Raw genomic sequence first — 27,450 nt, forward strand, 5'->3', positions numbered from 1 at the left:
TGCTCTCTGGCAAGGTGAGGCGGGGCTGCTCTCTGGTGAGGGGGGGGTCTGCTCTCTGGTACGGGGGTCTGCTCTCTGGCAAGGTGAGGGGGGGGCTGCTCTCTGGTGAGGGGGGGTCTGCTCTCTGGCAAGGTGAGGGGGGGGGGGCTGCTCTCTGGTGAGGGGGGGTCTGCTCTCTGGCAAGGTGAGGGGGGGGGGCTGCTCTCTGGCAAGGTGAGGGGGGGGGCTGCTCTCTGGTGAGGGGGGGGGGGGCTGCTCTCTGGTGAGGTGAGGGGGGGGGGCTGGCTCTCTGGTGAGGGGGGGGGGCTGCTCTCTGGTGAGGTGAGGGGGGGGGCTGCTCTCTGGCAAGGTGAGGGGGGGGCTGCTCTCTGGCGAGGTGAGGGGGGGGGCTGCTCTCTGGCGAGGTGAGGGGGGGGCTGCTCTCAGGCAAGGTGAGGGGGGGCTGCTCTCTGGCAAGGTGAGGGGGGGGGGCTGCTCTCTGGCAAGGTGAGGGGGGGGCTGCTCTCTGGCAAGGTGAGGGGGGGGGCTGCTTTGGCAAGGTGAGGGGGGGGGCTGCTTTGGCAAGGTGAGGGGGGGGGCTGCTTTGGCAAGGTGAGGGGGGGGGCTGCTCTCTGCAAGGTGAGGGGGGGGGCTGCTCTCTGGCAAGGTGAGGGGGGGGGCTGCTTTGGCAAGGTGAGGGGGGGGGCTGCTTTGGCAAGGTGAGGGGGGGGGCTGCTCTCTGGCGAGGGGGGGCTGCTCTCTGTCAAGGTGAGGGGGGGGCCTGCTCTCTGTCAAGGTGAGGGGGGGGCTGCTCTCTGGCAAGGTGAGGGGGGGGCTGCTCTCTGGCAAGGTGAGGGGGGGGGCTGCTCTCTGGCAAGGTGAGGGGGGGGGCTGCTCTCTGGCAAGGTGAGGGGGGGGCTGCTCTCTGGCAAGGTGAGGGGGGGGCTGCTCTCTGGCAAGGTGAGGGGGGGGCTGCTCTCTGGCAAGGTGAGGGGGGGGCTGCTCTCTGTCAAGGTGAGGGGGGGGGGCTGCTCTCTGGCAAGGTGAGGGGGGGGGCTGCTCTCTGGCGAGGGGGGGGCTGCTCTCTGTCAAGGTGAGGGGGGGCTGCTCTCTGGCAAGGTGAGGGGGGGGCTGCTCTCTGGCAAGGTGAGGGGGGGGGGCTGCTTTGCAAGGTGAGGGGGGGGCTGCTCTCTGGCAAGGTGAGGGGGGGGCTGCTTTGGCAAGGTGAGGGGGGGGGCTGCTCTCTGGCAAGGTGAGGGGGGGCTGCTCTCTGGCAAGGTGAGGGGGGGGCTGCTCTCTGGCAAGGTGAGGGGGGGGAGGGAGGGTTGGAGAGAGGGAGGGAGAGATGAAGGGAAAGATGTAGGGTAGGAGGAATGGAGGGAGAAATGAGAGAGAGAGAGAGAGGGAGGGAGGGAGGATGGGAGGGAGAGAAAGAGGGAGAGATGGAGGGTGGGAGGAAGAGATGGAGGGTATGAGGAAAATATGGAGGGTAGGAGGAATGGAGAGAGAATGGGAGGGTAGGAGAGAGGGAGTCAGAGATTGAGGGAGGGAGAGTGGAAGGGTAGGAGAGAGAGGGAGGGGAGAGATGGCGGGAGGGAGGGAACGATGGAGGGTAGGAGGAATGGAGGGAGAGAGGAAGGGTAGGAGAGATGGAGGGAGAGATGGAGGGTAGGAGAAGGAGGGAGAGATGGAGGGAGGGTAGGAGGAATGGGGGGAAAGAGGAAGGGTAGCAGAGAGGGAGATGATCTTGTATAATCATGTTGAGAAAGGAGTGTTGTTGACTGAACTAAACACTGCACATCCTGGCTCAAAATGGCTGCTATTAACACATGCTGTGTTGCTTTATAACACACCTGTGACAGGGCGGTTAGGTGGCCGAGCGGAGATTGCGTTCGTCACCAACCCCGGAGCTGTGAGCTGGATTCGCCTGTTCGAATCCAGCTCACAGCTCCGGGGTTGTCACCAGCTTGGCTGGCCGTCTGCACTAATACATTGGCTGTATTAGAGGGTGGGAGAAGCTGGCGGGGTGGGTCCGGGTCGTTGTAAACAGCGACTCCTACAGTTCGGTCGGGGGCGCCTGCTAAGCGCGGATAGGACTTGAGGGGGATAGTGTGGTCCTCCCACACGCTACGCCCCTCTCGATGAGAATCCGCGCTGCCAGGTGAAAAGAAGCGGTGATTGGCTGGGACGTGTGTCGGAGGAAGCACGTGGTAGCCTCCACTCTCCCAGATGATCTGACTGTGGGGGGGTAAGTGCGCAGCGACCAGGAAGGGACTGGGAATTGGCATACGACTAACATTGGGATGGGAGAAAATCGGAGGAAAATGGAGGGGGAAAAAGATCAATAAAAATATAACACACCTGTGAAAAAACTTGTATGTCTTTAGTTATCGATAACAACGTATTTCCTTATATTAATCCATAAAGACAGGTCACATTATTTGGCTGACCTTTCCCCCGCCCCCCTCCCCTCCCCTGTAACCTTCTCTCTCCCCTCCAGGTGGAGCACTTCGGGAAGTTCGGGGTCATCTACTACGACATCAACCAGATCATCACCACGGCCGTCATGACGCTGAGCAAGCACTTCGACGCTCACGGTCGCATCAAGGAGGTGCAGTACGAGATCTTCCGCTCGCTCATGTACTGGATGACGGTGCAGTACGACAGCATGGGCCGCGTGGTGAAGCGGGAGCTGAAGATCGGGCCGTACGCCAACACCACCCAGTACCGCTACGAGTACGATGGGGACGGGCAGCTCAGTGGCGTCAAGGTGAGCACTATGTCCTGTCTGTGCAAGCTGTTGCTGTTTTGTTTTGTTTTAGATTCCATTAGATTCGATTTGATTACATTAGATTACATTAGATTACATTAGATTACATTAGATTACATAAGACCCCTAACCCTAACAACAACCCTTTTCACAAAGAGGGCTTTTGGAAAATGTTGACCCAATCAGATAGTAAATGCAGTTACACACACACACACACACACACACACACCTTTAGATTCAATTAGATTCAAATGTATTGTCATCATATACAGCACAAGTACAGTACAATGAAAATAAGTTGGCATCTAACCAGAGTGCAAATGTAACAATAAAGTGCAATAACAATATACAATGTACAAGTGATTCAACTGGAATATACATAAAAGAGTACTACAGAGTAATATGCTAATCTGATGTATGTACAGTGTTACATTATTATTAATATTATTATTATTATTATTATTATTATTATTATTATTATTATTATTATGTACAGTGATATAGGTTCAAATACACTATGGTAGTAAGACAAACTAGCCAGTGGTATAACTACTGTAGTAAGAGTAGGTAAGGGATATATATATATATATATATATATTATACAGATTATAGATATAGTATATACAGGTATATACAGCTGATGCTGATGGGTCACAGAATCAGGAAGTCGTGGCATACAAAGGAAATACTAAACTTTATTTTCCATCATCTCTATCTAATAGGGGGACTGCATAGTGTTATACCTTTTAAATTGTCAGTCCAATGCGTATACAAATACCCTCTAGTAAAAGCTGCTCATCTCTGAACCACATAGCTGTTTGATTTAAAATCTTAACGTTTGGAGTATAGAGCCAAAAGAAGAAAAACGCCACTGTCTCAGAGATTATGGAGGGCACTGTATGTGGTAGAGACAGGAATGGATCTAATTCTGGACCTGATTCTCATAAAACTTTTTTTTGACTGACTTGAAAGAACAGTTCACTTTCAAAACTCACTTTAAGGCATTGGTAACTCACCCCCCCCCCCCCCATGTCAGTCGAGCTGTAATTATAGTTTTTAAATGCACATAATATTCACAGTTAGAAACATCTTCGTCTTCACCTAATCAGTGGCTGGGGAAGACAATGTTTCCAACTGTGAATATTATGTAGATTTAAGTAACCAACGCTCTAAAGTGAGTTTTAAAAGTGAACTGTTCCTTCAAGTCTAAAATCCTCCATTGACGTCAATGAAGTCTTTCTGACTGAAGTTAAAACGAGACCTTCTCTGAATATGCAGCATTGAGAAAAGAGGCCAAACCATCCTTGTTTCTTGTGTAGAATATTGAACTCGACAACATAGCATACAGTTGAAAGAAACAGACATTTAAGCTACAGTAACTCAAATCGTCCCGTATTTGCCTGCCAAACAATATTTCAGTTCACTTGAATACATCTTCAGTCAAATGCTACAAATCAGGGACACTGGCAATGCCAGGAAAAACACTAAAACAAATAAGCAGCTGGGTGCGTGCATGCGTGCGTGCGTGTGTGCGTGTGTGTGTGTGTGTGTGTGTGTGTGTGTGTGTGTGTGTGTGTGTGTGTGTGTGTGTGTGTGTGTGTGTGTGTGTGTGTGTGTGTGTGTGTGTGTGTGTGTGTGTGTGTGTGTGTGTGTGTGTGTGTGTGTGTGTGTGTGTGTGTGTCCGTGTGTGTGTGTGTCCGTGTGTGTCCGTGTGTGTTTTGGGTGGGACTAGATTCAACTGTAAATAACAAACTCAGTTTGGAAAAGATTGTCAACCTGAAAATGTAATAAATTCCCAATATCAGTAAAACATATATAATATATATTACAATATCAGTCAGGACATTTTATTACATTATTGGTTAAGTTATTACGTGACTGTGTTTTATTCCAATTCGATCAAGTTAGTGCCAAATTTATGACATTTTCAGGAGTTATTACATTATTGGGAAATAATTACAATATCAGGTGACACATGGCAGCGCAATGACCAGGAAGACAACTGGCATAACGACAACATTGGCAGATCAAATTACTTGTTGATGATTTTCAGCCATTGCCAGTTGCTCCGCTCCTCTGTCCTCCCGTCCAGGTGAACGACTGGTCCACGTGGCGCTACAGCTACGATCTGAACGGCAACCTGCACCTGCTCAACCCGGGGAACAGCGCCAGACTCATGCCCCTGCGCTACGACCTCCGGGACCGCATCACGCGCCTGGGAGACGTCCAGTACCGCCTGGACGAGGACGGCTTCCTCAGCCAGCGCGGCGTGGACGTCTTCGACTACAACTCCAAGGGTCAGCTGCTGCGGGCGTATAACCGCGGGCCGGGCGGCTGGAGCGTCCAGTACCACTACGACGGGCTGGGCCGCAGGGTGTCCACCAGGAACAGCCTGGGACAACACCTCCAGTTCTTCTACGCCGACCTCAACCACCCGGCCAGGGTGACCCACATCTTCAACCACTCCAGCTCCGACATCGCCTCGCTCTACTACGACCTGCAGGTAGGCCCTGGCATGGAGTCAGGACGTGTATATTATGCCTTGTCTCCATTATCTATGTTCAGCCTGGCTGGGGCTGTGAAAGGTGTCTGTCTCCGCCAGGTCTAGCCAGGTTGTAAAGACAATGGAGATGCTCACAAGACATTATACTCCACTATAGGGTTATCATATCATGGTTTGTTTTTTATATTGTATTGTATTTAGGGATGTCCGATATTATCGGCCTACCGATATTATCGGCCGATATCGCCATTAAAATGTGATATCGGAAAATATCGGTATCGGTTTTCAAAAAATATATATATATATATTTTTTTTACATTTCTATAACCTTTATTTACCCAGGCAAGCAAGTAAGAACAAATTCAGATTTTATTTATTGTCAAAAGTATGCATAATGTGTTAATTCCACAACAAGAGATATGTAAGGGATAATGTATAGCTACAAGGTCATTGTCGCAAAATAATTGACCGACACAGAGTTTAAAATACCGAGCCGCCTCGGCGAGGTGTTTTAAACGTCAGTGAAGGTCAATTATTTTGCGACAATGATCGAGTATAGCTATACATTATCCCGCTTATTACATGGCTAACTTACTAACAATATACCTAATTCATTTTACATCGACTCGCAACACTGGTTCTGGCTCCGCTCGTTGCTCCGCCCTGTCATCGCTGGCAGCTTCCCCAGCAGCCGGCAGTGTCTGATTGCACTGATGTCAGTGGGCTTGATTGCGAACAGCTGCGCACAGCGGTCATTATTGTTCCACAGAGGTCCGTTATCAGGTAATATCGGACCTCTGACGAGCGCTATTGACCAATCACAAGCAAGCATTTCGGCGAATGTCAAAACGCCATGTAATAAGTAATGTTAATTACCTGAAATTATTCCGTTTTTTGGGGGGGGAAATCCTGCATATATCGGTATCGGTTGATATTGGTTGATATCGGTATCGGAAATTAAGAGTTGGACAATATCGGTATATCGGTATCGGTAAAAAAGCCAATATCGAGCATCCCTAATTGTATTATTATAAACAAAAAGATTTAAACTGAACTAAAAAGCTCAAATTAAGTCAGATTTCTTACCAAATACTTTCAAAAATGTTTGAGAATGTCTCTTAAAAAATACCAGCTTCAATTTGATATTGTATCCCACTTCCTATTACCAAGCCATACCATGTGATGGTCCACATGTAAAGCAGATATTGTGACATGCTGTATACCGCTATATCCATCTTGATCGGCAAACAACAGGTGACTGTAATCAAATGGAAGCTGATGATCATTAAACGACAACTGTGGCCAATGAGCTGTGGCCTTGCACCATATTGGTCGGTGTGACGCGTCGTGAGAACATTATGAATATGTACTCTACTGTCGTGGTGCCATCTGTCCACTGTCGCCCGCACTACACCAACAATGTGAACAATTATATTCCAGTCAAACAATGTGCTTGTTGTGCAACAAGCAACCAGATGATGTGTCTGGTACTAGAAAGGCACAGCTGCGATGTAAATCTTTTTATAAAACAGGGTGTGACCTCTCACCTCTCCACAGCTTCGCTGCAGATTCCCTTCACACCTCATTGTGCTTCTTACCACCACAGTTGGAAGGATGGTAACCGGGATGGTAACTGTGCTGCAGAGGGCAGGAGAGAGGGATAGATGAACAGCGTTACAGCAGAGCTAAATCAAAATAAAATTAAAAAAATTGTAAAGCCCAAAATCACAAGGTAATGCCCCCCTAGGCTGTACAAGTCTTCTTGAACAAGGCAAGAAGAAACATCACAATAAGTCAAGAACAAAAAAAACACCATCAAATCCAAATATGCGACACTCCCAGACATTCCCCAATGACTATAAGGAACAACTCACTAAAAACCTAGCAATAGGGGGGGGGAAAGCTCCACTTTTCTCGTGGAGGAGAGAAACCTCAGATGGGCTGTTCAAAGGGGATCCCCCAACTTGGATGTCGGTGATAATATAGTGTTGCTATGGATGATCGATGGGTGGAGAATAAAAACAGGCGAATAGTTGGTATGTATGTACATATACATGTAATACAACACATATGTACATGCAATAGCAACTAAGGTACATAAGTTAAGACACATTTAAATAAAATATAACTAAAAACAACAACAAAAGAAAAAGCATAGGGAAATTAGCGCTGGTATGAAAATAAGATAAAGGCTAAATGTCAAGGCTCGGAGCTCAAAATATCAGTCATATTCCATTTGGATGAATGTATGTATGTATGTATTCCGCTCTACTGTAACATCTACTGTTACTAGAAGGTGTTAATGACTCCTCTCGTTGCTCAGGGTCATCTCTTCGCCATGGAGGTGAGCAGTGGGGAGGAGTACTACATCGCCTCGGACAACACCGGCACCCCGCTGGCTGTCTTCAGCAGCAACGGGCAGATGATCAAACAGGTAATGTACTCAACACAACTTTGACATTATAATTGAATCATAATTACATTTTTAATTAAACTTTATCACTGTGACATACAGATTATAAATACCCAGACATTGTTTTTAAGCAGAAAACTCCAAACCCCCCCCCCCCCCCAAAAAGATATATCTTATCTCATATACCAATCTCAAATTATCTTTCAGTTCAAGAAAATGTATAAAGAAAGAACAATTAGACTTTATGAAGTTGAAGTTTTCTATTGTTTTCTCATGTTATTGTAAGTATTGATCGTTAAATAACTGTTATCGTCTCTTTAAATGAATTAAAGTGTACTCTGTGTTGTTTCCTGATGTCCCAAAAAGTGGTGAGGTGCTGTAGAATGTTTTGGAAACCAACCGTTCGCTCCAAGTGTAAAAAGCAGCAGTTGTATTAACGTTAGGTTATGACTATAACCAAGTTCTGTTAGTTAGGGGCGATGCTTGGCATCGCTACTGCACTATCTCGCGTACGTGCACGCGTACTGAATAAACCACAAATGTACCTCTAATACCAGTATTAGTCTGACCACACCCCTCATCAGCTTACCTTCATAAGCAGGTGTGTGGTCACCTGCTCTCCTCCTTCCCAAGCTTTCACCACAAGGTGAGGACAAGGGCTGCAGCGGCGTCCGATGCCAAGCATCGCCCCTAACTAACAGAACTTGGTTATAGTCATAACCTAACGTTCTGTATCGTTAGTGGCTTAGCTTGGCATCGCTACTGCACAAGGGAGGCCAAGCGGAGCCACTTGGCTGACAAATACACCCCGCTGACAGCCCCCCAAAACCATCAGAACAGGGAGGGCCGAGCCCCCCCGACCCCCCCTAATGGAGGGTAGCCCCCCTATTAGGGACGTCACGGGAGGGCGACGGACCCGACCGTGCGAAGAGGCACTCAAGCAACTCAACGCACAGGGTGAGCAGACCGTGGCTTGACCCCACGACTACACACACGCACAACCCGCATGCCACCCGGGAACGAACGGAGGAACAACCTCGTTACTGCCCCCAGAATCACGGGGTCAAGGGCAAACCCAACCCCGTGGCAAGGCCGTAGCAGCGGAGCACGAAGGAAGACCCAGACCCACCAAAAGGACTGGACTCCCTGGAATGGGGGCCCGGAGAAGTCCATGATGCCAGCATCAAGACCCCACCAGGTGGGCACGTAGTGCCCCGCCCCCCACATCGCCAGCGTATTCGGACAAAGGCCCCTCAGTTACTGCACCTGGTATTCCCAGGCGGAACCAACCAGGCCAGAACCTGCCCAGCTTCCGAGATCGGACGAGACCGGGCGTGTTCAGGTCGGTATGGCCGTAAGCCGAGCGGGCCCCGTCCCCCCAATAGTACACCGCCTGGCACACTGACCCTGCAGAATAGGCAGTCAGCATGGCCGTAAGCACACAAAAAAGGTTAACCAACGGAAGCAGGCAGCGCACCGGGGAAAAACCAGGCAACAGGCTGTTAACCCTAGCCTGGAGACTGCGGACGAGACAGGCGCCAGAGGGGACAGCTGAACACAGCCGCCCCGGCGGAAGGAGCGTAAGCTGGCGGTGTTGCATGACCAAGCCTCCATTTAACAACCCCCACCCAGAGGGGTCGAGGCAGAGAAGGCTGACACGATTGGCAGACGTCATGAACGTGCAGGGGCACCCTCAAACGGTGAACCCGGGAGTTGACACTGCTCCAACACACCAGGGAATCAACCACCTCGGTGTTACCCAATGCGGTGGTTGTTCCTATAACCCCTCAAGAAAAAACTCCAAAACACACCTGCGGGTATACACCGGCTATACCGCAGTACAAGTGTTTCAGTTTCCAAAAAGGGTTAACCCAGGCCTACGGGTCGCAAACATCACTTCGGACCGGGCCTGGCGGTACGGGAAGCACAGGGTCACCAGAGGAGGTCAAAAAACCACCCCCACAGGCCCCTCTTCGCCATGCGTGAGAGAGGAGCGAAAAATAATGGAGAACCAGCCCCTAAGCACACCGTACCTGGTATTCCCCGGCGGTCTCCCAACCAAGTACTAACCAGGACCAACCTGTGTAGCGGCCGAGATCCGACGAGATCGAGCGCGTACAGAATGGCATGGCTGTAAGCCATGACGACAGTGCTGAGTAAAAACATACCCAACCAGGGTCTCCATAGCGCTTAACCCTGTGACACCCAGACCGACCTGGCATTTTTCCCCCTGAAAAAAGCCCAAGTCCCTCAGGGTACCAGAACAGCAGATCTGCATCCCCGGCGGACAACGGGTTCAACTGATCTGGACCAGCGTGACCAGAACCAGTCCCGTGCCCTAACCACGCCGACATGCCTACTCCAGGAGAAGGGCAGATATGCGTGTTGATCTTAACATGAAAAGAAGGCGCCACCCAGACGTCGGGACGAACCGCGCCTGGTGGCCCACCCCAAGGGCGTGAGACCCCACTACATATGTTCAGATCCATCCCGTCATCATCCCCCAGACATGAACGAGAATCCGTCGACAACCCACCCAGGTCATGGGATGTGGTCGCCGGAAGAGGAAAAACCCCCATCTCAGTTGCTTTATAAAAACGCTGTTTCAACCACAAGCAACTAAGGCGTGCCAGTCAATCGCCTGTTTACAGCGAGCTAGCACTATACGTGCGTCGGGACACACCCCCATCAATGAACAGGCTATTTAGACCTGTCATTGAATCCCCAAGGCGCCCAGGGGAACGACAAGAGGGGTGTGACACTCCCTAACTCCAACACTTCTGGAATAGAAAGAAGGAAGCATCAACAGTATGTATCCCAGTCTACACAGCCGGGGTAAAAAATTTTCACATTTTTACATCCCACCACCCTCCCATAGGAAAGAGACGGGGATCCCCAGAGAGACTTCCCACGCGAGCTGTACAGATTGAAAAGAATATATTGCACCTTGAGCCATGTAAAAAACTGGTTTTAGGGCCTCCGGGGAAGAGGCACCGAACCCATACACACTCAATAAACGAATTGAATCGAATATACATACAATAGAAAAGGACCCTTCTAGAGGGTCCACTCACTTTGACAATCTGAGGAGGAAGGCTCTGTACTCTGATGGAGGCTTCCTCACATGGAAGAAGGAGTCCGAACTCACAGAAGGCCTGAGTAGGCGCTTGGTGAGGAGGAGCCCTGACCACCCCCCCTGAAAACAGATCCATCACATGGACCTGAACAGCACACGGAAGTCCTACCAACAGAGACGCGCACGGTGACGTACTCTATGGCGGGGGAATTCCTGCGGTGCACACGCCCAATATACCAGGCCGTGGGACCAGGAACTCCCTCCCCCCCCCCCCCCCCCCCCCGTAACGTGCCGAACCGCCACGTGACGGGAACCTTGAAGGACAGGGGGTGTACCCCTGACCGACAGAACAATGGGGAGAGGAAAGGTTACCAGTTCACCCCTTTACGACCCCACACCCATGATACGACGTAACGACAAAAAGAGAATATGACACAGTCATAGTCAGCTCTATGAAGCGTTTCACAGCTCCACACAGCGCACGAGCTAACCTGCTATCTGATTTTTACTAAGGAAAAACACAGAATAGAGAGGGCTCTAAGAACCCCGGTCCAACATACACATGTGCTTCTGTGGCCAGTACAACCCAGTTGTAGGTCACATGACACACACAACCCATCATCACCTACAAAAAATGGCAAAAACACTCAACAGAGGAACGCCGTTTTTTTCACAATGAGAGAATACATCATTCTTGATTAGTATCGACCACAGGCCTTGCTAAGCACACATGACAGCAACCAAACCAATTTCCCTTTAGGAAATAAGTTTCTCCAGCAGATTTAGCACAACCTCAGCAATCAAGCTGAGAGTTACATCGTATCCCTACCACACAAAAGACACAATTAATGCACAACATGTCTGATAGGAGGTGATAAAGTCCCCAGGGAACCGGGGGGGGAAACACAATCCTCCTATTTTACCCTCAATACGGCCAGTTAAAACAGGAAAACCTGTTAATGTGTGAACTCACTGTTCATTGTCATTACAGTCTGAGAAAGAACATTCTTTTACTCACTCGTCACCAAGCATAGCTTCATAGGTTAGTTGCCTTAGTAGTGAGTACACGGTACACATAAACACCATGATGTTTCTCACACAACAACCAGATCAATACATCACGACCTGCACGGAGAAGCTAACTGCCAGTGACAAAAACAGCTCACACACAACCCGCAACGTATCTCAAATGCATTGCAACAACACACGTTTTGGGAAAAAACACCGTTATTCACAATACATTTAGCAAGGTAAAACCAGAAGACGTGTTATGAGGTCTGGCCAACCCCGTACCTGCCCGGAACGCAGATCAGCGAAGTGCAGTCACAAGCCACCGTAGAACACAGCCGTCCCGTGTTGTTCGATCCGGGCAGCGTCGCCGCTCCACCAGTCGCTACAGTCCTCTTTGTTGACGCAATCCCCGTCTAGGCTCAGGCAGGGTCGACGAACATCCCCTGTCAAGGATGACGTCGTGGTCAAGAGTGTAAAACATGTTAAAATCAAAGCACGTTCAACAGAATAGCATCAAGCTAACGGCTGCTCCAACCGTTCGGGTGCTATTGCTTCCGCTCGCGAGACGCCGATCTACGACGCACGCGATCAGGAGCGAGCTCCCGGCGGCGCGCGAGAAGCCAAGCTACCCCGCGCCAGGCCACCGACCGGCTAACCGTAAGCTATGAACATGTAAACAATGACATAACACTCACCCAGACAGGCCGCCGTTCTGAACCCTCCTCACTTTTTAAGAGAAAAGAGAAAACAAGACGTCAACACCGCTTCACAACGGTGACATTAACACGTCCGGCGGAATCAGCACAGTACCAACTGGCCTGTATAGCTGACTTTGAACATGAATCTGCCGCTATCGCACATTACATGCACATATCCCCTCGTGAAGGAATACTCTCATTTGGATATGAAAGATGGGGTCTTAACACGGTGACAGAGAGAATCCACTCGTCCAGAACACACAGGGATCACCAGTGTCAATGGTCGCGGCCCACTAGTTAAAACTATAATGGTCGCCAGACCAAGGCCTTCTGTCGCCTAGACGGCTAAACAAAGGACCCTAGCCTGGGGCCGGTTTCCATAAACTTTGTCAAGTAGCCCCCATAGCACTAACAGACAAGTGGAGCCCGCCAGCAAACACTACTCACCCAACCTGGAACGCACCGCTCCTCACAACAGCGGCATGTCCGACAGTTCAGCTGTGGCCTGACAGGTTTCACCCCAACAAACACAGCAAGGAACTGCAGTTGAGAAGCATGCAGCGGCGTGCTCCCAATACGAAAACCGGTGGAGGGTTTGTAGAATGATCATCATCTTCTAGACACTCCAGTACGAAGACAATATCGCCGTATTTTCTCGAAAATAGTGAGAGAGAAAATAAAGATATGATGTCAACGTATCCTTGTTTCCCAAGCTGTTCCTAATCCAATTTCTTCCATCATGGTGTCAAGTGTGGGGATCTACCGAGGCACCTCTTCCTTGTGGTGAAAGCGAGAAGGAGGAGAGCAGGTGACCACACACCTGCTTATGAAGGTAAGCTGATGAGGGGTGTGGTCAGACTAATACTGGTATTAGAGGTACATTTGTGGTTTATTCAGTACGCGTGCACGTACGCGAGATAGTGCAGTAGCGATGCCAAGCTAAGCCACTAACGATACAGAACTACACAGGTCGTAATCAATAACTGTTTACAAAATACGCACTCAGAAGAATAGGTGTTCCCTCAAAGTACACGCGGTAGAAATCACCTGCACTGGGAGTCACTGAAACTAAAACAAGATTCACAGGTTCTCAAAGTAGTTGTACTAAAAATGTCCAGACCAGCGTGATGCTTTGTCTTCTAAATATGTCGACTCAATATCAAAAGTTCTTCATCATTGAGGTCTCACTGGAAATTGTAGACGTCTTCTTACGTTTTATTCTCATTTTCTTCTTCTTCCTCTTTCCCGAGGCCCTCCTTTTTATAACAGGGCCCCCGGTCCCTGTGTGACCTAACAGGAAATTACATCACAAAAGGGTCTCCCCCAATCAGGGCTAGTTATGTTTGAATTTAAAAATAGGGGCGGTCCTAACGCCCAACTGTTGCCAGCTTAAATGTCTTAACACTTTGAATGCCGACAACGTGTATTGTCGTCTTATCATGCCCCCCGTTGAGTGCCGACAACGCAAATTGTATTTTTCTTTTTTATTAGCGATCTGAATTCATATTTCATAGCTTTTCGAAATGCTATAAAAAGGATATGAACCAATTAAAAAACAATCCGTTTCGACAATGTTTTTTTTTTAATCCACTTTTTCTCCCATTTTCTATTTTTCTCCCATCCCAATTTCGTATCGTCCAATTCAACCCTCCCCTGTCTCGAACGCTGTTTCATGCCTCCCACAAGCCGGCTGCAATATGGACGAAGCCATACATTGCACGAGTCCCCTCCGGTACTCGAGGTAGCAGCCGTCGCATATTTTCACCTGCACAGCGCGATCTTTCAGCGTCAGGGGTCTGCGCTTTGGAGGGACGCCGCCCCCGTCGCTTCCTGATTCTACTGCGCAGGCGCACCAACCGACCTGTAGGAGTCGCTGTCCACAACGTCCGATCCCCACCCATCAGTTTCCCACCCCCTAATACTGCCAATTGTATTAGTACGAACAACCAGCCAAACTGAAAGCAATGTGGAGAGCTGGGCTCGAACCCAGCGTCTCCAGCATTGGAGGTGAGCGCCTTGCCCACTGCACCACCTAGCCGCCCCCCGTTTCGACAATGTTGACTGCAAACAAGTCATTGATAAGCGACAGGCAGATTAGACACATAATTTAATTTAATTTAAACATAGATTATGCGTTTTTAACGCTAACATTGAAGTGGGTGGCGGCATTCAAGGGGGTAAAAAGGAAAACACGGCCGGCATCGAAAGTGTTAATACCAAATTAGTTTTATGTCCAAATCAACTTAAACCATTATTTTGTTTGGCATAATACTTACATTTTATTCTAGGTCTGGTTCTAAGGCACATTCTAGTATTCTTTACCACATTCTTACCATAATATAACACAATAGACATTTATATTGGTCCACCCATTTGTTTTACTCATTATTTTAAATTTTCCTACAGGCATGTTCCTTCAAGACATTACATTTGCATACAGTTCTTGACCTAAACCACTTTATTTAAGACTACATATTTTCATCTCAGCGTTGGAATATAATTAGAAATATTCCCTTATCTTCTTGGTTGGGGCTATGCTGAGCCAGATTTGTATTAACACATAATACATAATACCTAAGAGACTTTAATTCAACCAAAAGCCACACTTTTGTATCTCATGATAATCTAAATGATTCTCAAGAGCAGGCTTCCTGCTCCTAAACAGCTGTGTTTAAACTGCTGTATTTTCACGTGGCCGTGTGACTTAGATAGTCACCCTTAATCAGCCAGGTCATTGTCTGAGCTCTGGGGTTGAATTAACATCGCTTTGTAATGTTTCACATATTGATGCAATCAGCCAATCCTATTGTCCTCTAGGAAGCCAGTTGTCCGGCCAGTTCTATATGCAAAATTGCTGGTGTCTGCTGACACATTCCAAGGTCCTGCAGACACACGAGGTCCCTACAGTATTGAGTTCTTGAGACTTGGATGAGCATGTGATTATCAGACAATTATTGAGTTTATATTGGAAGATAAACACTGATTACTAAAAAACTGGTATTATTAAGCATTAATTATACCACAATTTGATTGACAGACCCATCTATTTCTATTTATGTATTGTTTTGAGTAAGGGGCTTTGATTATGAAATACCTTTTTTCCCTTTATGGAACTGTGCATTACTGTGCATTACAGTAATGAACGGAACAAATACACATTTTATGAAATTTTATTAAATATACAAAGTCGCTGCAACTAACAAACTGAACATGTTACAATTGATTAATGTGAAACAATCAGGATTCGCCCTGTAACAAACGGTAGGCCAACGAGCGTGTGCTTGGTGTGCTTCCAGGTGCAGTACACGTCCTACGGGGAGGTGTATCTGGACTCCAACCCGGAGTTCCAGCTGGTGGTTGGGTTCCACGGCGGCCTGTACGACCCGCTGACCAAGCTGGTCCACTTCACCCAGAGGGACTACGACGTGCTGGCGGGCCGCTGGACCTCGCCCGACTACACCATCTGGCCCAAGATAGGCAAAGACCCCGCCCCCTTCAACCTGTACATGTTCAAGAACAACAACCCTCTGAGTGACATGCTGGACGTCAAGAACTACGTCACAGGTTAGTGCAGTGTGGGAGTTAAGACTCCCTTCCCCCATCTCTTTGATGATCTCCCTCTATCCGTCTTTCCTTCCTACCCCCATCCCTCCCCCCATTCCTTCCTACCCCCCTTCCCCACCTTTCCATATGTCCCCAGAATGTCACGACACCCCTATAAGTTGTGTATTCCTGTGACCCCCACCCCTTCCAGTTTTGTATGTATAAAGATGTTTCAAGATCCGGTGAGGGGTCTATCTATTTTGTATTGAGCCGTACTGTATTGTACCAATTCTGCAATCTGTTAATAAAGTTTTCAATCAATCAATCTGTCGGGAGATTGAGAGTCTGCACCTCGTTGAGAGTCATCCATCCTAAGCCTAACTCTTACTATTTTGTATTGATACTTTGATTGGGTTAATACACCGTATTAACCAGGTCTCTATGGACTGAGTGAGTTATTAGCTTCTGCCATTTTCCACCACAGGAGGATGGGAGATGCTTCAACACTGCGTCCGTCTGTGGTTCTTGTCAATTTTGTTCATTTGTGTATTTCATTCTGCCTCGTAATCATAACTACCTACCTCAAAAAATAGTCTACCCATATAACTCTGAATGTTTTTTGGGGGGGGAAACCCTGCATATATCGGTATCGGTTGATACCGGTTGATATCGGTATCAGAAATTAAGAGTTGGACAATATCGGTATATCGGTATCGGTAAAAAAGCCAATATCGAACATCCCTAATTTTAATCTAATCTACGAGAGGGAGATAAATAGTTTAAAAACAGGTCCCTTTTCCCTCCCTATACCGGAGGACCACTACATGACCGATAACGAAGGTTATGCTATAACCCTAGTTATATGAGTACTGACAGAGCGTCCCGCTCTGCCATATTGAGATAGAATAGACTTTTAATTGTCATTGCACAGTATACAACGAAATTTCAGGGGAGCTCCCACAGACCGTAGTACATAATACACACATGAACACATAACACATAACACTGTACATAACAGAATATTTTAAATAATAAAGTGCATAATGGGTGGTAATCAGAGATTATCAAGTGCAGTGGTAAGTGCATGGTGCACGTGAGGGGACAGTCAATGAGTGTTTAACAGTCTAACTGCTTGGGGGAAAAAGCTGTTCTTAAATCGTGTACTCTTAGCATGTATGGACCGGTATCTCCTCCCTGAGGGAAGGAGCTGAAAGAGGTGATGTGCTGGGTGCGACTGGTCCTTGATGATACATTTGGAGCGGTGGAGGCAGCGGGAGGTGAAGACGGAGGTGATGTTTGGTAGAGGAGTCCCGACGATCCTGCCTGCCGCCTTCACCACCCTCTGTAGAGCCTCTTGCTCTGCCTTTGTGCAGCTGGAGAACCACACAGACACACCGTAGGTCAGCACACTCTCAACCGCACAATGGTAAAAGTTGACAAGGAGATTTCGTGGCAGGCCAGCCTGCTTCAGCTTCCTTAGGTAGTATAGGCGTTGCTGAGCTTTTCCGATCACTGAGGCGGTGTTGGTGCTCCAAGACAGGGTCTCACTCACACTGAGACCCAGGAACTTGAACTCAGTGACCCTCTCCACTACTTCGTTGTTGATGAGCAGAGGGGAGTGGTCAGGCCTTGATCTTCTAAAATCCACGATAATCTCTCTTGTTTTCTTTATATTGAGAGCCAGGTTGTTATTATCACACCAGACTATAAGGTCCTCCACCTCCCTCCTGTAGGCAGACTCATTGTTGTTTGTTATGAGACCCACAACTGTGGTATCGTCTGCGAACTTGATGATGTAATTGGAGGGGTAGGAGGGGGAACAGTCATGTGTGAGCAGGGTGTACAGTAGTGGGCTGAGTACGCAACCCTGCGGGGCGCCGGTGCTGAGAGACAGGGTGGACGAGGTGTAGTTACCCAGTCTGACGGCTTGTGTGCGGTTTGTGAGGAAGTCCAGCACCCAGTTACACAGTGTATTACACAGACCCAGAGTTTGGAGTTTACTGATGAGTTTACGGGGGAGTATGGTGTTGAAGGCAGAGCTATAGTCGACAAAGAGCATTCTTACGTAGGTGTTTTTCTTCTCTAGGTGTTCTAGGGCGGTATGAAGCACAATGGCTATAGCAGCTTCAGTTGATCTGTTCTGCCTGTAAGCAAACTGGTATTGGTCAAAGGAGGCCGGAATGATGGATGTGATGTGTTTCCTGACCAGTTTCTCTAGACATTTAGCAGGGAGGGGGGTGAGTGCCACGGGTCAGTAATCATTCAGGCACGTGACAACTGACTGCTTGGGTACTGGTATAATTGTGGATGTTTTGAAGCATGCTGGGACATATGATAGTAGCAGGGAAAGATTAAATATATCTGTGAAGACCTCCGTCAACTGGTCCGCACACTCCTTCAGTATGCGGCCCACCACTCCATCAGGTCCTGCTGCCTTCCTTGGGTTGGTATTCCGGAGGCAACACCTGACTTCATGGTGGCTCAGGACGGGGGCTGTGCCGCTGGGGGGGAGGGGCTGTACTATTTGGTCCCTGTTTGCTCTGTCGAACCGGGCATAGAAATGGTTCAACTCCTCGGTTAATGTGACAGAGCTATTTATGGGTGATGTTGTCCCCTTATAGTCAGTGATGGCTTTAATCCCCTCCCACACCCGGCGGGGGTTGGTGGAGTTGGAGAAGTGGGTCTCGATCCGTTCCTTGTATTTAAGTTTTGCTGCCTTGATGCCTCTCCTTAGAGCTGACCTGGCAATATCATCTCCATGCACATATTGTGCACGTGAAAAAGTTGACACATGCACATGCCTACTCCCGTGTGGGCCTACAAAACACAGGAAGTGGGCTCACGCTTACACCCTTCCAAGTCTGAATTCCATGGGTCCTCAGGGCGCTGAAGAGCGGGACACTCTGTCAGTATTCATATAACTCACGTCCCGCTCTGCCATATTGAGATCAAAAGGGGCAGAGCGGACGCGTGGCCATGTCAAATGCACCCCCTGAGGGCCCATAAGCCCCTGACCAGGGGGGGAGGGGAGTCCCGTCCACCCGCCCGTCCTAACGAGGGGGGGGAGGCAGTCAACTACAACCAACGTGCAAAAAAGGGACCAGTCACCCTAGAACGCACAGTGCAAGCGGGACCGCGTGCGACAGAGCACTCCGCGGTCCACACCCACACACACCTGCTAGCCCACCTGATGGCGGGGTGCAGGAGAGGTCCCGGCCCTCAGGACTGCCTGGGAGACAGAGCCCCCAGTCATGTCCATGAGGTAAAAACCTAACAAAAGGACACAAGAAGGACCAGGAGGCCGCAGCGCAGATGTCCTCCACCAAAACAGGGCAGCGGCGGCCGCCACCCCACGAGTGGAGTGTGCCCTGACGCCTGCGGGGGGAACCTGTCCGGCCAAAGTGTAGCAGAGGGCAATGCCCTCGCACAACCAACGTGACAGGCGTTGCTTGGACAGCGCTTTACCCGTGTGAGAGCCACCGTAACAAACAAACAGTTGATCTGAGATCCTGCATGCGACTAAGGTAAACCATCAGCGCACGGACAGGACACAACAGGTGAAGGCTCGCCTCCAACTCACTAGCATGAGGAGGAGGGTGAAACGCCTGGAGCACAATATCCCTGGAGCGATAAGAGCTCCGGATATTCTTTGGCACAAAGGCCGGATTAGGCCTCAGAGTCTCATTGCTATCGGCCTCAATAGACAGGCACTCGGACCGCACCGAGAGAGCACACAGCTCACCCACGCGTTTAGCGGAGGTGATGGCCAGAAGGAACGCGGTCTTGAAAGACAGTCGATCCAATGGCGCCTGCTCAAGAGGCTCAAACGGGGCCCCCAACAGCCTTTCCAGGACCAGTTGGAGGTCCCGACTCGGAGACAGAGCACGTTCCACAGACTTGAGACGCCGTGCGCCAAGCAAGAAACGTCTCACGAGAGGGTGGCTGAACAGCGTTCTGCCCTCAAAGCCCACATGACAAGACGATATAGCTGCGGCGTATACCTTCACTGTCGAGGCCGACACCCTATCCAAGATAGACTGGAGGAAGGACAGAACCGAGTCCAGGGGGCACGACACCGGGTCCAGGCCCCCAACCTCACACCACTCTTGAAACATACGGCACTTCCCTGCGTAAACCGCGGTAGTGGACGGAACACACGCGTTCTGGATGGTGTTAACCACAGTAGAGTTAAGACGCATCCTCTCCAGATTCACCCTTTCAGCAACCAAGCCATTAGAGCAGGGGTGGGCAATTATTTTTCCCGGGGGGCCGAATGAGTAACTGAAAATATGTTGGAGGGCCGGGCCAAAATTCCAAACTCAATTATGCATAATATACATTTGATTTCTATATAAAAAGCAGTAAATGGCATTGTTTTGACCCCTGGTAAGAGTGTATGTTATTATTTGGCAATTAAAAGGTGAGGTTAGCTTTCAAAAATATCATTTATTCAAATAGAATTTATTTCCAAAATGATAAACTAAATGTGAAACATTAATAACAAAGGACATGTATGAAAAAGTGCTATACAAATAAAGTTATTATTTTGAGTTTCATATACTATTGAAACAAGGATTTTCTTAGCTTTCTAAAGACATCACATCATCTTATAGCCAAAATAAACAAGACATGTCACTGAACTGTGTAAAGAAAAGTGTCCCAGTAGCCTTTTTTACTTTACATGCCTATATTAAACATTTAATGTTTTCAGAACTGTGCAAAAAAAGAACAAAAAAAATATCAAGTGTCCCATTTCACTTGTTATATTTCCACATTTTAGTGTTCTTCAGCTCTTTTTTTTTCATTCAGTGTGATAAATCCAGTCTCTGTTGAGCTTTAACAAGTCCATCAAAGTCAGGTTGCATGTCTGAGGTGGAGATGCGAAGCACAGCTGCCAGATGTTCATCAGTGAGAGAGGATCTGTACCCGGACTTGGTAAACGTCATGACTGAGAATGTCTGTTCACATATAGGTGGATCCAAAGAGAACCAACATCTTCTGAGCATGTCTCCTCATGTTTGGAAAGTTCTCCTTCTTGAGAGCAGAGTAGAACTCTAGCAGTGATGCTGACTTAAAGTGCTCTTTCAGACTGCAGGTCAATGAGTTCAAGCTGAACATCAGTGGGTGCACTATCAACACTGCAGGTAAAGGGAGAGGAAACCAGCTGCATTTCATCCTCAACCTTTTTGAAATCTTGAAAACGCCTTGAAAATTCATCATGCAGTGCTCCCAACATGGATGAATACCTGTGCCGGTGATCAGCTGATGGTTTGACTTCTTTCAGGGTTTTCATGTGTTTGAGATTGTTGCTGCCTAGTTGCCTTGAAATTAATTGCAACTTTGTCATGAAGGCTTTCACATGGCTATGCATTTCATGAGCAAAAGTGCCCTTGCCCTGCAGTTGTGTGTTCAGTAGGGATGGGTACCATTCACATTTGAACCGATACGGTACCGGTACCTGTGAATCTATACCTTTTTTCTGTATTTTAGTCTCTAAAAATGTTATCTGCCTACCTCAGTTGTGAAAAAAGAAATCCAAACTTCAAATAACCACACATTCGACCGTTTTCGGCTTGCCCCGACTGCTTTGTTGTTGAATCAAGTCAAATCCTAGATAAGCGTATATTGTGCGTGTGAACGTTGACATGAAAAAAAAAAAGTTAAAAAAAAAAATAAAAAAAATTATTATCATGTAATCTTTCGCGGGCCGGTCAGAATCATCCGGCCCGCGGGCCGTACAATGCCCAGGTCTGCATTAGAGGCTGCCCCAGAACAGGAGGCAGAAACAGTGTTCTGCGTGCCTGAGAGAGGGCCTGCGGTGACCGCGGAACAGGCCACGGCGGGGTCACCAAGAGCTGAATCAGGGCCGGGAACCACACAGCTGTGCCCCGGTCTGGCACGACCAGGATCGAAGTCCTGCGCTCCTGACGTACCCGCTCCAACAGCTGAGCTATCAGGTGTATGGGGGGGAACGCGTACAGAATCCCGAGCCGCCACGGATATATCGAGAAGGCATCCACTCCCAGAGAGGGGTTGTCCTTCTGACTGACCGAGAACCACAGAGGGCACTGGTAGGACTGACTGCTTGCAAACAGGTCCACCGTGGCCTCCCCAAATCGGTCCCAGACCTGTCTGACTATGTCTGGACGTAGTCCCCACTCGAAAGGGTGGGGACCGCCCCACGACATCACGTCTGCACCCACATTCTCCCTGCCGGGGATGTGGAGAGCCCTCAGGCTGCGCAGATTGAGAGACGGCCATAGCCAGAGTTCGACCCCCGCCCGGTGGAGAGTCTGTTGATATACAACGCCGACGTCATGCTGTCCTTCCTGATCAGAACATGCTCGCCCACCACACGATGGCCGAGCTGCTTGAGGACTAGAAGCACTGCCTTCAATTCCAACACATTGATGTAGTGCAGACCGGGCAGCATGGTCTTGCCAGCTGCCCCCTACTGTGTCGGTCCGACACGTCGCCCCCCATCCCGTGAGGGAGGCATCGGTGAAGACTGTGACGTGTGATAGCCTGCTGCCCATGGGGACCCCGCTGGTGAGGGCCCCAGGCCCGCCCCAGTGGGCGAGGTCCCCTGTACTGACATGGGAACCTTCAGCTGCTTCCACTTGCCTCTCACAGGGTCTATTTTCATACTGAAAAACCACCTCTGTATCGTCCTTATGAAGAGGAGGCCAAGAGGGACCACAGTTTGAGCAGATGCCATCATACAGCAGGCGCATCACGGACAGCGCCGTAACCGTCCTGCCAGGACGGAACCTCCCGAGCGCGCCTAGAATATCCTCTCGCCGCTGCTCTGAGAGGGTTGCCCTCATGGACAGCATCCTATCCCCCCCTGCGGTTATAGCTTGCGGCTGGGTCAAAAGCTGAATAACCTCAAAACCTGCGTGATGGTTTTGACGTCGGCTGGCCCTAAGACCCCATCACCCAACACCATTTTCGACAGAAAAGCAGCCAATTGAGCAATGTTATTAGTCGCTGCTAAATTCTGTACTGCGGCGATATAAGCCTCATCAGCCCACTCAGCCACCTGCCGGGCCGACTCGCCCCTTGGCGTCGGCTTCCGGGCGGGATACCACTCTACCATGTCAGGGCAAAGGACCGATGCTACCTGCTTCTCTAAGCACGGCACACCTGTCCTGAGCCCCGTCATCAGACCGTCCACCCGTGTAAAGGGTAAATAAGCCTCAGCCAAACCCGCAACATTAGACACTGTTTGACCTTCAGTAATGTAATGGTTAAGCGGCGTCCCGAAGGCAATAGAATTAGCAGTAGCTGCGCGCGCCATGATCATTGGAAAAACATTTAGCAACGTTTCATGTTGACCATATTCATCCAAATACACAGCCCCCCGCGCTATCACACCGCCCGGTCGTCTAACGAGCAGTAGTGAAAACGCTAGTACGCCGCGCGAAGTCCGTCGGTTAACTGTCAGGAACCGAGGCAGTATAGGGTCGCCGTTCCGTATGGACACGCTGAAGAGGATCTGGGGGCTGGAGAAACTCTGGCGAAAGTCCAATATTCTTCAATTTCTCCCTTCACTTCATAATAACGTTCCACTGGTTGAGAGTGCATGTGAACAAACTCACACTTGGAAAAAGATAAGGAAGGGTGTAAGCGTGACCACTTCCTGTGTTTTGTAGGAACACACAGGAGTAGGCGTGGTCACATGCAAGTGACGTGCACGTGTCAACTTTTTCACGTGCACAATATGTGCATGGAGATGATATCTCAATATGGCAGAGCGGGACGCGATGTCAGGTAGGGCTGGGCGATATGGCAAAAAATCATATCGTGATAACGATATGATAATGTTATCATATTTCTCTATATCGATAATTATCGAAATTGTTATAAGTAAAAAAAAAAAAAAAAAAAAAAATCTTTTTTTAAACAACAGATGTATGTTTATTTTGCAGCAATTCTTTGTTGTTGCCGCCATCTTTAGTGTTACATCCCCTCACACTCCAGTTCTCAGGCTGCAGCTGGTTTAAAAGCGAAAGTAAACCCTTCTCTGCTGGCTGTGGCTCCAGGGGAGTTGAACAGTTCTGGCTCTGCTAGTTTATTTTCTATCTTTTGGCGCTTTTTTGGTGGACAAACCACTGCACATGTGCACCGTGACTCGTGACTGGAGTCTAGCTCTGCTAGCACACATAGCCTACAGACGGTTTCAAACTGTATTTTAAATTAGAAAGCAAACAAAATAAATGGACAAGAGAAAAATAAATCTCAATTTGGTCAGTATTGTCATTTGGACAAGCAAAGCCATTACTTTAAGTTGCAGGCAAGAAAGACAAGTTTGTCCACTGTCTCTGGTTTTAAAACTGCCCTGTTGCAGGTCACAAAAAAAAAGAAAAAACGATTTTTCGAAAAATAAATTCGATATCGATTATTAAAATATATCGCGATATTTATCGTTATCGTTATATCGCCCAGCCCTAATGTCAGGTGTAATATAACTGTTTTACACGGTATTGTTTCGTGAGGACAGTGGTTTAGTTCTCCAGTGTAACCTTGTGGTCTCCCTCTCCCTCCTCTGTAGATGTGAAGAGCTGGCTGGTCATGTTTGGTTTCCAGCTCAGCAACATCATCCCAGGGTTCCCTCGACACTCGCTGTACTTCGTAGACCCTCCGTACGAGCTGCAGGCCAGCCAGCACTGTGAGAACGGACAGGTATGACACCGCGGGGCCTCGCTACCATCCTGCACTGGGCTTCACTAAATGTGGATTAGGGTTAGGGTTAGGTGGTTTTTGCTGCCATTGGAAAAAGGAGATTTGTTCCGATCCATAGATGTGTGACTTGGCCATAATAAGGTCATTTATAGGCCTGATATTCTATTACTCTATATTCATATTTAAAATTGCATGTGTCCGGATGGCAAAATGCAGTACTGTAAAACCCCCTGTAAATCACCTGCCCTTTATTCATTTGCTTAGATTTTTCACATCTGATCAATGTTAGCATAGTGTTATTCACCGTTAAAGATAAAAAAAAATATCTTTTTAAATAAAGATAATTGATATTCTCCTTTCGTTCATTACAATTTACTCAAGCCTAGTAAAAGACACAATATTACATAATAATAATACATTCCCCGAGACCCATAGATGTCCCTAGATACCAAGACCATGCAAAGACCATGCAAATTAGTTAGATTTTTTGGATGTGTGTGAGATGTGTGTGTGTTAGGCCGTGATGAATAAAGGACTGTTGGCAAAGTAGTAGGGTGGTTTTAATTTTAACCTGTGATTGTATGTGAGTTTTTGGATGTGTGTGAGATTATGTGCAAAATAAATCTGCAGGTTTTTTTTTGTGAAGTTCCCCTTTAACACAGTATAATGACTTCCTTTGACCTTTGTAACCTCTCCCCGTCTTTCTGCCGTAGCTTATTACAGGCGTCCAGCAGGCGGCGGAGCGCCACAATCAGGCCTTCATGGCCCTGGAGGGCCGTCTTCTCAACAAGGAGCGTCGCCGACGCAAGGACAAGCCCGGCCACTGGTTCGGTACCAGCACCCCCATCATTGGCCGCGGCGTGATGCTGGCGTTGAAGGAGGACCGAGTCGTGGCCGGCGTCTCGTCCATGGCCAGCGACGACAGCCGCAAGGTGGCCCTGGTGCTCAATGGCGCCCTCTACCTGGACGGCACGCACTATACCCAAGACGGGAAAGACTACCACTTCTTCGTGAAGGTGGGCTCCGCCGACAGCGACCTGCTGGCTCTGGGGCTCACAAACGGACGCAAGGCGCTGGAGAGCGGCATCAATGTGACCGTGAGCGGCCGGTCGAGGAGAGGCGCGACAGTGGAGTTTGCGGTCCCGTCGTTAGCGCTGAGCGTCCGCTACGGGCTGGCGCTGGATGTGGTGGACGAGGAGAAGGCGAGGTTGCTGGAGCTGGCCAGGCAGAGGGCGTTGGCCGGGGCCTGGGCCAGGGAGCAGCAGAGGGCTCGAGACGGGAAGGAGGGCAGTCGGCTGTGGACGGAGGGGGAGAGGCAGCAGCTGCTGACCACAGGCAGGGTGCAGGGCTACGAGGGCTACTACGTTCTGCCGGTGGAGCAGTACCCAGAACTGGCCGACAGCAACACCAACATCCAGTTCCTCAGACAGAACGAGATGGGCAGGAGGTAACAGCTCACCTGGGTGTGCCTGAAAGAAAGACTCTTCTGTCCCTTCTCTCCCCACTTTCACTTTCCTTTCATCCTGGTCCCTCCCCCACCCAGCCTCCTCGCCCCCTACTCCTCTCCAATCCCACGGGAGAATTAACCAACAAACGGGGTTACTCACGGAACGCTGCAGGGACTTTTGAAAAGGAGAACTTATCAGTTACTTTTACTTTTACTGCCGCAGGCAAAAAATATCTAAAGTTTAATTGAGCGTTTCTTTTCTTTTTTCTTTTTCTTTTTGGAAAACAAACTTTGAATCAACTGGAAAAGCACTGATGAACTTCGAGAAACAAACATGTTGCTTAACGAATGAGAAGATTCCCCTTTTTAAAAAAGATATTGATATTTTCGCCCATATTTTTTGGGTCACACGGAGAGCGGTTATGACAGCTACTGAACACAAGGTGGAGCTGTGGTGCACCGGGTGGCGCTGTGGTCTAGGCTTGCCTTCAATAGAGACTGTGTAGGCAAAGGGACCAAAAACCGGGGGCAAAGCCACCACAGGGTAACGGCCAATCACAAATATGGATCAAAGGAGGACATCACAAACGGCGACAAGCAGCGAAATGTAAAAAAAAAAAATACAAGAAAAAGCTGTTGACACTATGAGTCATCTCCCTGTCTCAGGCCTCCCATAATCCACCACAGCCTTGTCCTATAGGCTGCAGTGGCAGTTTATCCAACCAAGCAACACGTAAACTACTGGCATCCTTTAACAAATTCCTGAGTTATTAATGAAGTAAAAATATATATATATAATAATAATAATAATATATAAAAAAGAAAAAAAACACAAAAAAACACAAAAAATAAATAAAAATTAAATGAAAACAGTTTAAAAAAAACGATGGCTATATTTGTGGACAGTGGTAATCACACGGCATAGTTTTTTCTTTTTGAAATGGGGAGAAGAATCATATTACTACATATGTGTCCGACTACACTAAGAGTTCAGGATGTCGCGTGCGCTATAACGTTCCTGTAGATGCCGTAGCTTTGTACGTTTCAGTCGCAGTAGAATGGTGAGACTTTTCACCAAGGCACTTCTGTACAGAACGATGATGAAAAAAAACAACAACACAGACTTCACAGAGTCCTGGAAAAACATACTGAGTTTAGTATCAAGAGCTATTTATTTTACTTCAGTCTTTTCTTTATTTTTATTTATTTATTATTCTTAGTAATATATGACAATCATGAAGGAGTCACCGGTCGTATTCAAAAATGAACATTAAGCGGATGAGCTTTTTTGTGTGTAAAATATGTAAGAAATGTTCTTTCTTTTT

At 48.4% G+C, this 27,450-nt stretch overlaps 1 protein-coding gene across 1 annotated transcript in view; it reads left to right on the top strand.

Annotated features, from left to right (window-relative positions):
- Positions 1-26,129, top strand: part of LOC311243029 (teneurin-2-like) — a gene marked incomplete at both ends in the record, with an annotated part of 205,542 nt that extends 179,413 nt beyond the window's left edge. Inside the window, 7 exon segments of the mRNA XM_084332100.1 lie at positions 2,367-2,439; positions 2,442-2,749; positions 4,842-5,252; positions 7,576-7,686; positions 15,747-16,014; positions 24,548-24,678; positions 25,392-26,129. Coding sequence (XP_084188226.1) covers positions 2,367-2,439; positions 2,442-2,749; positions 4,842-5,252; positions 7,576-7,686; positions 15,747-16,014; positions 24,548-24,678; positions 25,392-26,129 — 2,040 coding nt within the window.
- Between the last annotated feature and the right edge of the window lie 1,321 nt (positions 26,130-27,450).

This window comes from Notolepis coatsorum, assembly GCF_963971535.1.
Source record: "Notolepis coatsorum genome assembly, chromosome: 16".
Lineage (NCBI taxonomy): Eukaryota > Metazoa > Chordata > Actinopteri > Aulopiformes > Paralepididae > Notolepis > Notolepis coatsorum.